At 47.1% G+C, this 12,368-nt stretch overlaps 1 protein-coding gene across 5 annotated transcripts in view; it reads left to right on the top strand.

Annotated features, from left to right (window-relative positions):
- SHROOM4 (shroom family member 4) overlaps nucleotides 1-12,100 on the top strand; it is a 218,218-nt gene extending 206,118 nt beyond the window's left edge. For all 5 annotated transcript variants that reach the window (XM_035004836.1, XM_035004871.1, XM_035004863.1 and 2 more), the window contains 4 exons: nucleotides 1,788-1,937; nucleotides 2,810-2,990; nucleotides 6,926-7,195; nucleotides 8,442-12,100. In XM_035004836.1, the coding sequence (XP_034860727.1) occupies nucleotides 1,788-1,937; nucleotides 2,810-2,990; nucleotides 6,926-7,195; nucleotides 8,442-8,711 (871 nt within the window). In that variant the 3' untranslated portion in view covers nucleotides 8,712-12,100. The remainder of the gene's footprint in view (nucleotides 1-1,787; nucleotides 1,938-2,809; nucleotides 2,991-6,925; nucleotides 7,196-8,441) is intronic.
- Nucleotides 12,101-12,368: the final 268 nt, after the last annotated feature.

The raw sequence follows: 12,368 nt of genomic DNA, 5'->3' as shown, positions 1-12,368 counted from the left end.
GTGGCTGCAGAAAATCAATTATAGATGCCTCTCTGAATGATGTAGATTTAAGGAACAGCATTATTCCCAACAAAGCTAATATTTTTTTTTTTTTGCCTGCTTCCTATGTGCCAAGCATTGTTCTAAGCACCTTTGTGTGTTGATGGATTTAATCTTCACAATCAACCTGTGAAATAGATATCATTAGTGTCCTACATCTTTTAGGTGAGAAAAGTGTGGCACAGGGAGGCTAAAGTAACCTGCAGAAGATCACAGGTAGTCAGGACCCAGGCTGTCTGGCTCACTGTGCCCAGTACATCCTCCCAGGATCTCTGGGCTCCTCAAGATCCTATTCCAGACCCTGGGAGAGCATAGGGTTCTAACCAGAAGGAAGTGGCTTTAAGACTTTGTAAGGGAGAAGTGTTAGGGGCAGGTAGATGTATCAGATTTTGAATCTAAAATACAAAAAAAAAAAAAAAAAGACATTCTAATTTCAGCCAAGTCAAACCAGAGCATTTCTATAACCCACATACTATTCAGTTACAAAACGCTGGGATACATCTAAAACCAGGTTAGTGGAATTTTCAAGTGTTGGTTAAGTCTCCTAACTCTGGTTCGAGTACAGGTATAGTTTGCTTTCTGAACTCTGTGCATTTCCTCTCAGTGCTCTGCAGAAGGAATCTGATTTTTGCTTCAGTGTTCATTATCAAATGCAGATTATGTTGTCATAGATCTCCTGGAACTCCTGCCCTATTAGTGGAGATTATGAGGACAGGAGCTCTAGGACATAATGCCTAAGATGATATGCTGTGATATGGTGCAGAGCTGTGTCCGCTGCGATCTGAATCTATAATTAGCACATCCTTTTAAAAAATATTTCCAGTTTTATTGAGATATAACTGACATACAGCCACATCCTTTTTTCCCCCTTAGTTCTGTACTTTCTTTCAGTGCTTTCTGACTCAGAACTCTCTCACACATGCCCTAAATATTTTTTCTTATAGATAAGAACTCCCTAAGTTCATATATTCCTATTCCCTCCAGAATATTCTCTCTTGTCTGCTAACATAGATATAGTCCAGCCAGAAAATTCCTTACATGCAAGGTTTTATATGATGTCAAGTTGTCCCTTTGGCAGTATAGCATAGTGGCTAAAAGTAGAGATTCTGGAGTTAGGTCACGTAGGTCTAAATCATGGGTCTGTCATTTACTGTCTGGTGACCTTGGGGAAGTCACTTTCCCTCTCAGTACCTCATGTTCCTTATCTCTAAAATGGTTGCCACGAGCATTAAATTTTTTATCTCTATCTACACACACACACTCAGACACACCTACAGAAAAGCACATCTTAAGACAGCTTCTAGGACATGGTAAGTGTGAGTGAATATTAGCTAGTATTGTTCGTTTATTAGTGTTATTAGCTTTAAAAACCCACATGTAAAATGAATACCTTGGATGAGGAATATTGGCATGCCCAAGTTTCTTTTGTGTGATGAATTAGGAGAGAGCATAGCATGAATCAGTAAATAGCTGTGGAGCCTTTTAACCATTATTTTTGACCTTTATCTAAGAGCTGCAAGAAGCTGCAAAAATGACTAATGAGTTTCTCCTATTTTTCCTTTCAAACAGCTAGAGGTTAGCAAAGGGGCAGTGACACAGACAGGTGGAGGGTAGGGGTGGCTGGTAGGCAACAAGAATATAGCGGGGGTGGGCCCCCCTCTTGCATGAACCATGAGTGGAATTCTTTCCCCTCCCATCACTGAAACCTGACATTAAAGCATTTCTCCTTCTTTCCTTCCTCACGCCAGACCAGAAGCCTCGATGGCGGAAGAGCCCAAACCCAAGCCAGCGTGGAACCAGAGCTACTTCTTTCCACAGGAGCAGTTCACTTTCATGGGCTGGGGCTCTGAGAAGCAGCACCTCAGCCCCACGGGCTTCAGTGAACCGAAGACAACAGGGTCTGCCGCTACACTTGTCAAGCCCCTGGGTGCCACTGGTTCCATTTTTTCCCCATTTCATTCTGCAACCGTGGAGGAGGCTGGGGCCACTGGGGATATGGCAGAAGTGGAGAGATGCTATCCTTTCCCAGGCCGAAGGCCTGCCTCACAGGCAGTCTCAGAAGAGCTCATGAGAGATGTGGTAGGCCGTGACAAGTCCCTGGCAGGGGTGTTAACCCCAGCCTCCAGCATGGTGACCACTGCTGAGGTCATGGGTGACCTCTTTGCTGTGGGAGATCTGCAATGGAGGGGCCATTTCAAGCAGGAGTGGCACCACCAGGAAAGAAGAAATTATGCAAGTGTCCAGGAAAGCCATGGGGTGCCTTTGTAAGCAAGCAGACTAGATAGAGCTGGAGTGGGCGGCGGTGCGGGCTGGGTAGGAGGGAGGCCAACAGTCTTGGAGGATGAATAGCTAAAGTCTCAGATAGATCCCTACCACTTCCTCCCTCCCTGGGGATTCATATGCTGGGGCCATGAACTGAGGGGAGTCCTGGAAGATCAGAAGCGCAGAACTTTGGGGCCTGCCAGTCTTTCTAGATCTTAGTGGGGCGCTGACCAAACCAAATCACCCCTAAAGAAGTTCCCCTACCTGTTGAAGTCAGGGGCATAGAAATAGCCTTCTAAGTTCTCAAAGTTGGCCTTGCCTTGGCTTCTGGGTAATCTTCATGTGGCCCGTTGACATTTCAACAGTGCTTCCTGGTCCATCATTTCCTTATTCCATAGCTCTTTGGTGAAGCAGGGTCCCATTTTTCACAAATGGGGAGATTAACAAGCAGAAAGTTCAGGAGCGTCTCTGACAGAGGTGCTCAAATGGTCATTCTTTGTTTCTACAGACAAGAATTTCAGCACTTCTCGCCTCCTCCGGGGGCCCCAGGGATCCCTACCTCTTACTCAGCTTATTACAATATTTCTGTGGCCAAGGCAGAACTGTTGAACAAGTTGAAAGACCAACCTGAGATGGCAGAGATTGGCCTGGGAGAGGAAGAAGTTGACCACGAACTGGCTCAAAAAAAGGTGAAGTTTTCTGATATGCCTTAGATTTTCACCATTTAGTTTGCGTGTCTGGAGGTTGACCTGCCCTCTACGCTCTCCGGAACAACTTGGTGCATCCCCGCTTCTTCAGTATGGACATCAAATAGCCTCTCTGGGTTCCTCACAAATGCAACTCCAGTCTCTTTTTGATCCAGCCAATAATAGTAGTGATAGTAATAGAAATCATCAACATCATCATCATCATCATCACTGTGTCTCTTGAATCCTTAAAGCAACTGGACAGTGATCCCCTTTTTTACCAGTTGAGAGGATTAGGTTGCCCAGGGTTACAGACCTAGTAATAGATCCAGGACTTGAATGAAGTCAAGACTGTCTCACTTTCTACTTTATCGCGCCTTCCCTCTGAAATAAGCCAGCCTTGTAAGTAACTCGCCGCCCAGGGCACATCAGAGTTTTTGCCAGCGAGCTCCAACCAGTAGCAGCCATTGATTGTATTCTCTGTGTAACTTTCTGGAAGAGGGAATAGACTGACTAAGCCAAAAAAAAAAGGAGAAATTAGAGGCTGGTAAATTCTAGTATTTCTTTGCAAGAATAATCAATAATGTCTTAAAAATACTAGAATGAGCAATAGAAAAGATGTTGTTGTTCCAAAGCCTCCCCGTTCTTCCTGTAAGCATCGCTAGGCTAGTTTTCTAATCAAATTCCTGGAATCACTTTGCCCTCCCTGCACTTACCCATTTTATTTTGTAAGCAAATAGGGTTTCCATGGCAACCCCAAAGGCCTAATTTACCACTTTGTGAACATCTGAACTCGATGTAAATTGCTCCTCTGCCTATGCTTCTCATTCAGGACATGACCTGTAGGAAAGCTGGAGGCCATTTGCCGGAGACCCCCCACCACTTTCAAATCTGAAGCAAAATGTCAGGGAAAGAATTGGAAGCATGGTGGTATCAAAGTTGTATTGATCCAGATGCCTGCCTCCTTGGATTCTGTGTTCCCTGAGCGTGGCAAGGCTGCTCCTGGCTTACTCAGGACCTTTTTATTAGGAGCAAACCTAATAAGAGTCTGAGCAGGAAAAGAGAAAAATGATCAGAAATGGCAAAGCACGGAACAGCAGGTAGTGATTTGAAGTGATTGTGGGGGAGCTAGGACAGCTTTTGTCTGAGGAAGACAGGTGAAGAAGGTCACCAATTTGCAATATCCTAGAAAAGCAACTCAGCTCTAGCTGGGTCTGTGATGACTCCTTAGCTCTATCCAGTACACTTTCCCCAGGACTGAAGTTCAGGTTGCAAAGGCAGGTGCCAAGAAACAAAGGGCTCTCTTCACTTGCATCCTTCCGGATCTATGGAACGATGGAACCGAAGAGCTAGGGTGGGTAGGTGATTTTCCAAGTTGATCATTTGGCCCCCAGCCCTCCCTTGTCCCTGGCATTGAGTTTTGTTTGGGAGAGCAGAGGGTAGGGATATAACTGGGAGCCTCTTGGTATCTAATTGTATTGCCTCATTCATATCATTGATCCCTGATTCCCAGTGAGTTTTAGAATTTTACTTACATGTAAACCGATGACACTTCAGACTTAAGATCATAGTGATCTCCTGACTTCTGGCCAGTTCTGAAATAGATACGAGGCCCTGGACCCAGAGCAGGCTCTCTTGGGACATTTCTTGGACACTTCTCCTTGGACATTTCTAAATAAACTACTAGAAAGGAGCACATGCTAGAAAATGACAAGCCTGTGGTCCCAGAGTGCCTGAGTGTGAATAATAATAAAACAAACCCTGAAGCAGGTCGCACGGGTGGCTCAGTCAGTTAAGCATCTGGCTCTTGATTTTGGCTCAGGTCATGATCTCAGGGTCAGGAGATCGAGCCCTGCATCGGGCTACACGCTAGGCGTGGAGTCTGCTTAAGATTCTCTCTCTGCCCTTCTCCCCCAGCTCACGTGCACTCTCTCTCTAAAAAAAAATTATGAAAAGAACAAATACACGCTGAAGCATACTTCAGTATATATACACAAGATACAAGATACAAGATACTGTTCTAAGTGTGTAAACTGTATTAACTCATTTCATTTTCAGAACAGTACTATGAGGTAGGTGCTATTGTTATCCCATTTTTTAGATGGGGAAATTGAAGCACAGAAAGGCTGAGTGATTTGCTCAAGGTTACACTGGTGCTTTGTGGCAGAACTGGGGTTCAAACCCAAGTAGTCTGGCACTAGAGTCCATGCTCTTAACCACAATGCCATGCTGAATGCAAAGGCTGTGTGCAACCTGGGGCGGCTCCGTTCTTGTTAGGACTGTGCACCAGACAAGCTTCTGCTAGTTCAGCATGCCTGGTAATAATAACAACAACAACAACAACAACAGCGGCAGCAGCCCTAAATAGGTATTGAGCACTTAAGGGGCCAGGCACAATACTAAACATTTTACTTTATGATCTCATTTAACCCCCACCAAGGTGGCAGGGTGGGGGAGGAGAGGAGAAGCGTCTCCAGTTTACAGATGAGGAAACAGAAGACTCTGTGAGATTGGGTATCTTGCCCAAGGTCACACAGTTTGGAGGGGGTGGGAATTGGAATCCAGGCATCTCTGACTCCAAACGGCCGCTCTACCACACTACCTTCCTGTGAGTGGGGTTCCAGAACTCATTACACTCAGAGGGGAGACAGATCAGAAGACACAAGCAGTTTTTCCCTTAAGAAACTTATCATCAGGGCACCTGGGTGGCTCAGTTGGTTAAGCGTCTGCCTTCGGCTCAGGTCATGATCCCAGGGTCCTGGGATTGAGCCCCGCATTGAGCTCCCAGCTCGGCGGAAAGCCGGTTTCTCCCTCTGCCTGCCACTCCCCCTGCTCGTGCTCTCTCTCTCTCTCAAATAAATAAATAAAATCTTTAAAGAAAAAAGAAACTTATCATCAGTAGGAGACGGATCAGATGCACCCACGTGAAACAGGGAATGAACAACTTCAAATTATACTCTAGTGTTCTATTTCTGAAAGGCAGGAGAGTTCAGAAAAGAAAGAGATCATTGAGAGACGGGGTATGGAGGCAGAAGCTTCCTGCAGGGAGGGTGGGAACAAAGCTGGGCCCTGAGGAAAGGAGGGAAATAGCCAAAGTGCAGGAAGAGATGGAGAGCAGGTAGAACTGCATGAAGCAAATCAGGAGCACAAGGATGAGGGTTGTAAATGCAGATGGAATGAGGAGCTAATCCTGAAAGGTTCAGAGCCTTGAGACTGGAATGGTAGGGTGGGGCCAGGCGGAGTGACAGCCTAGTGGCCCGCCTTTATTAAACAGTCCCTGCTAAGTCCATGGCATGCATCATCTCATTCAATGAAGTGGGTCCTACAATTATGCCCATTCCGCAGATCAAGAGTGAACTCCACAAAGAAACCCACCCAAGGACACACAGCCAGGAAGGTGGCAGAACTAGAAGTCAAACCTAGTCGTCGGGACTTCAGAACTCAGTCTTATCCAAAAGGCCTCAAAAGCCAAACGGAGGGGGGTGAAGGGCCAGCACAGGGCCACGCACACAAGACCTAACTCAGTGGATTGAAGGAGAATCAATGAAGTCAAAGGCAAATACTTGATGACGATGCTTTTCCAACCCATGCTCTCACAAGCATTCCAATTCCTGTTTATTAAATGGTCTCAGCCAGTATTTATTAAGTTACATCTGGCAAATGAGAACTAGCCCCTGGGTACCACTTATCTGACGCCAGGACGTTTGGTGGTGACTGATTCCTACCAGATCTGAAGAGATAGATGGAAGAGAGGGCGCCTGTCCAGAAAATTGGAATTGCTCATGACTTGCTCGGGTTTCCTTTGTTTCTGATGACGGGTAGAGCCTGCCACCTGTTTCCAGATGGAAACCTCCATCCAAAACGGAGGTTATAGGCACAGATCAGTTTCTGTCAGTCCCCATTCTCATCCTTTGCCTTCTCTTGTTGATTTCTTCTAGATACAGCTTATTGAAAGCATCGGCAGGAAGCTTTCTGTCCTGCGGGAGGCCCAGCGAGGACTGCTAGAGGACATCGGTGCCAATTCTGCCCTTGGGGAGGAGGTGGAGGCCAATCTAAAAGCGGTCTGTAAATCCAACGAGTTTGAAAAATACCATTTGTTTATCGGGGACCTGGACAAAGTGGTCAACCTATTGCTGTCCCTCTCTGGACGACTGGCCCGGGTGGAGAATGCTCTCAACAGCATCGATTCAGAGGCCAACCAGGAGAAGGTAGAGTTGGGGTCTCAGGGGTGGATGGAGGGAAATGCCATCTGTTCCTTCTCGGGACTCCCTCTTTCAAGTCTGGCTCATCTGGGAGACAATAAAGCATAGTGTTAAGAGTGTGGGCACTCGCTTTTAAGTGCCTGGAAATTCTGACTTTACCAATAATTAGCTGTGTGACTGTGGGCAACTTACTTAACCGTACTCTGTCTCAGTCTCTTCAAAAACACACTACCTCCACCTCATGGCGTTGTGAGAATTAAATTAGATAATCCAGAGCTCCTGGGTGGCTTAGTCACTTAAGCATCTGCCTTCGGCTCAGGTCATGATCCCGGGGTCCTGGGATCAAGCCCCGCATCGAGCGCCCTGCTCAGTGGGGGACCTGCTTCTTCCTCTCACTCTCCCTCGGTGCTCTCCCTCCCCCCCTCAAATAAATAAAATCTTTAAAAAATAAATAAATTAGATAATCCATATTAATTACTTAAAACAGGGCCTGGAACAGGGTAAACACTGAATGAGGGCTACCTGCCAGGAGTAGTAGCAGTAATAGTAGTAACAGTAGTAGTAGTAGTATCGATAGTGATAGTGGTAGTAATAGTAGTAGTAGGATTGGTGCCGACGGTGGTAGGAAGAGTAGCAGCAGCAGCAGCAGCAATTTCACCTCACTCTCTCTCCGAGTTGGAGGACGAGGTCTCACCAAGTAGCTGAGATGGGGAGTCGATCAGTTTCACAGGTTGGGCCACTCTGCATAATCCTTGAACCAAAGGGGCATTACCTGTCCGCACACAAGTGGTTTGGGATACAAATCGGAATCCACAATGAGAGGCGCATACACACGAGCATACACGCATGGATACGTACTCACACACGTACACCGACACGGAGACGTGCGCCATTTTGAAAGCACTGTCATGGTGATCCTTTATCTCCGGATGGAAGGGGCATGAGCTCGCTTTGTCAGAGCCTTCCCCCACCCTAACCCAGGTGGTGGTCCATGGATTAAAGGCAGCTTAGGAATGGAAAGGGCTGAATACACAGCGCCCTGTTCAGAAAGCACTGTTGTGTTCATCCTCCCCTCCCCCGCCCCATAAGAAAGAAGGGCTTTTGCATGAAGGTGGACTTCGGGGCAGGAAATCTAGGACTGATCAGTTAGCAGAGTGGGGAGCTGTTGGCGGCAGCATGCCTGGTGGAGCCGTGGGTTAGGCAGCCGACTGGGAACTGGGATGACTCTTAATTGGTCTATCTGATTCCTCAGTTGGTGCTGATAGAGAAGAAGCAGCAGCTGACAGGGCAGTTGGCAGATGCCAAGGAGCTGAAGGAGCATGTGGACCGCCGCGAGAAGCTGGTGTTTGGCATGGTCTCCCGCTACCTGCCTCAGGACCAGCTCCAAGATTACCAGCACTTTGTGAAGATGAAATCTGCTCTCATCATCGAACAGCGAGAGTTGGAAGAGAAGATCAAGCTTGGGGAAGAGCAGCTCAAATGTCTCAGGGAGAGCCTGCTCCTGGGGCCCAGCAATTTCTAATTCCACCAACGGATTGACCCGCCGTCCCTGCCCAGCCACAATGGGAAGTGCTTTCAATCTTTGTTAGCAGTTCGTTAGCAAGTAGATAGCAGTTAGTTAGCAGTTTGTTCCATAGCCTCTACCTTGGACATCTCTCACTGCCCCTTACCTAGCACTGTTCCCAACTAGCTAGGAGTCCATTAGGAGGCCCCAAACTTCTACCTTAGGGAGCAAAAGCAAGAAGTAGGGGGTACCCGCAGCAAGGTGTGATTATACAACCACACTCTCCTTCCCATGGTTTGCACAGGCAGGCACTCCCCGCACACAGAACCAACGAAGTGCCTGCATTCCTCTTGGTACAAGGACTCCAAAGACATCATGCACTCACCACCCACCCACGCCACAACCAGCCTCTCAAGGCTCAGAGAGAAGCTGCCTGTACAGCTCCATCCTGCCCAAGGCTCGTGGCCCAGCCATTGCCCACAGAGATCTGGCTGTCTTGAGGGCCTCACTCACCAGCAATTTAAGGGCCTCATGTAAGCTTTACAGTGGGAAGCACAGAAGGAGAAATTACACGAAACAGAATGTGAGCAAAGATTGGGAATCCCTGGGTGCCCGCCTACCTTCCCCAGCATCTGGTTGAGGGGGAAGGAGGCCTACTCTCAGCCCTGTCTAGTGTGGCCCTCCTCCTGTCCTAAGATTTTTGGCCTACCGCTTCCTGTCCCTTCCTGCCTTTCATTGCTGTGGCTTATAGGTGCCCACCCTAAGGGCTTCACACTATGGGCCATTAATAGCTCTACGAAAGCTGACTTCTGGATACACATTTCACTATTGGGGTGAGGGGTTCTTTGTTGTATTTTAAATGGCCTTTTGATTTTATTTATTTTTATGTTTTGATTTTTTTTCCTTTTTTTAACTAAGAAGGAGAGAAGAGGGGAGTCGGAGAGGGAAAGGTAATCCCAGAAGGAAAGCGTTTTCTGCAGATCAGCCTGAATTTCACCATGGCTAGATGAGCGAATGCCAAAGCCTTGAATTCTTCCCACCGAAGCCTATGAGGGTCTAAAAAAGGAGTTCTCACCTTGAACTCAGCTTGCTATGACCTGGCCCTATACTTTCCTTGAAGTCAGGATACCCATAAGCTTAGCATTCCCCAACAGGGTTCAGTTTTTTTCTTACCTATTTTTTCTTGAAACCAAAGAAATCTGAAACTGACAAAGGTTCACCCATTTCTCCACCACCTCCCATCTAAGAAATTGGGTAGAAGGGAGCTCAGGAAGACATCTTCCATCTCACAATTGCTTTCTCCAGCCTGTGGCCAGACTCAGGGAACTGAAATTCATGGTAGCTAGAAGCTCCAGCCAGGGCCACCCCCCTTCACCCTCCAGCCCCCCACTCCCCACCCAGAGCAAATTACGACCCAGCCATGGTCTTAGGTGCACAAGCAACTAACGCTGCTGTTGTTGGCTAATGCTGCCAAGGTCCTGACACCACTAGCCAGTTTCTGTCCTGAAAAATTGGAAAATCCCTCAGGTGGGCGACGGCAGGAAAGGAGTTGTGGCCAAACGCTAGCCTAGTAACCAGCTCCGTTCCCTGTTCCTCGCTCACTGGTGCCCCCGGTTCATGTTGCACAGCCCTGCCCAGCAAGCCCTGACATCTCTTCCAGTTACTGCTGAGTTCCTCGGGGTCCTTGGAGGTTAACTGTAGCAGCAGGGGTGCCTCACTCAGCCGAAGAATTTGCCAAAGAACTTTGCTGCAGCTACAAACACTGGTCTCTAGCTTCCGTTTCCTCTTCATTGTATTTGGAAACAATGGAAGAATCTTGGCCAGCAGGGTGTCCTGAGGGGGGCCCTGGGTATGCTCTTAGTACACTGCTGCTATCAGAACCACTGTTAAAATGTCAACTTGCCATTCTCCCCTCAAAGGGAGGAGTCTACTCTATTCAGGAAGGCTGATGGCTTGTAAAGGGCTAGGCTGACCCAAGCCGAGGTGGAGGAAGGTGGGGGAGTGCTATGAATAGAGGCTGTAGTTGCCACCTTTTTTTTTTTTTTTTCTTAAACAGGCTCTAGGATAAATAAGGAGTAAGTTGAGATGTCCCATATTGGGGGGTGAGGCCAATATAATCCAACATTCTAAGATTTGCGGGGGTGCTTAGAACAGCTTTTTGGGAAACACAGGCCCAGAGAAAAGAGTGGTCACTTACCTGGACACGATGACCATGGTCTGGGATTTTCTAGTCAGCGTTAGATTGGTTGTACATTAAATTTATCACACTAAAAGTACTATTGACTGTGTTATTTTTGTCCCTCATCCCACCTGAGATTAGAGTTGGAATCAGAACATCAGGATGCTCATTTTCACACAGAAGGACGGTTTCTAAAGCACTTAATAAAATAAACCCCAAAACTATACTGAGCAGTGAAGCTTGGCAGACACAGGGGAACTACTAAACAGGAACTAAGACCCTATGCTACTGACGTGAGTGACGGTGCTTCAGAACTGCCAGTATTACTTGAGATGCAGTGTCTCTCCCCTGTTCTCATTTCCTGGGCTCAGCCCTCTTGCAAGGTCTCCCAGGGGTAGCAGTTTGGAAGGCACACCAAGGGATTTTCCCAAAGACAGTTATTGGTCTTGACTTCTGTCCTCTCTCTTCGAATACTCATACAGGCCCCAGTGGGTAATAGGTTGATAGAAAGAGAGGAATCAGTACAAGGGTTCTATCACTTGTCCCTTCTTACTCCCCCACCCCAACCCCGGGCTCTGGGTGATTGAGTCTCCTTGAGTCACACCAGCCGCAGACTCAGCCAGGGTTTAGTGGTAAATGCTCCAGGGGAACCTGGAGACACACTAAAAACAAAACCCTAGAAACAAAGAGACTGGAAGCAGAGGAACTGAGAGGGTGAAAGATGAAAAGCCTTTTTCAAGGCCAGGTTCAGGCTCTGTTTTCCATTTAACCTCCTGTGTCAAAAAGCTGCCCAGGGGCACCAGAGCCACAACCTGAACCCCAGTCTCCCTGAAGGTGCTGCTCTGCCCGTAGGAGCAAGTCCCAGATGGAGGAAGCTGGGCACATTTATGGCCACTTCCTCCTGTCTGGAGCTTGGTGACTCCCACTGTCTTTGCCAAAGGAGTTGTCTATGCCAATAATAGTTCTGTAACAGCGTATTATAATCTTTGAAGAGTAGTAGATCTTTAGAGGGGGGTGGGGCAGGGGGCAATTTCTATAGATAAAGAACCAGTGTTTGTTGTACAACTGTTGGGGGTCATCTATGCCATGTGAAGCTATTATTTTTCTGAATCTTACTGTTTCTGCAATTGTGTCCTCCACCACTCCCTTCTTGGCTGACATTGATATGCCCGCCGGATTGTCATCAAGGGTTATACTTCAATAAAGGGTGCTAAGGACAAAAAAAAAATCTCAAGTGTTTTGATTGAGGTGACAGAAATTCTCTAAAATTCTACTGAAAAATATGGGAAAGAAATTTGGTCACCTATCTATAATCCTTCATATGTAACCATATGACCAGAGCCTTACCCACATCCCTACTCTTACCGTGGCCCCTCAGGGATAGCACTGATGCTATACCATTCATTAACCCCAGGAAAATAATTTAGAATTCAGGAAGCGTCAACAATAGGTGTAATCTTAATTGTAGACCTCAGCAGTATACAGAGTCCAGTCAT

This window comes from Mirounga leonina, unplaced genomic scaffold, assembly GCF_011800145.1.
Source record: "Mirounga leonina isolate KUSES-001 unplaced genomic scaffold, KU_Mleo_1.0 Mir_101609, whole genome shotgun sequence".
Classification (NCBI taxonomy): domain Eukaryota; kingdom Metazoa; phylum Chordata; class Mammalia; order Carnivora; family Phocidae; genus Mirounga; species Mirounga leonina.
The sequence above is the reverse complement of the archived record's forward strand: the minus strand, read 5'-3'. Positions and strand labels throughout refer to the sequence as shown.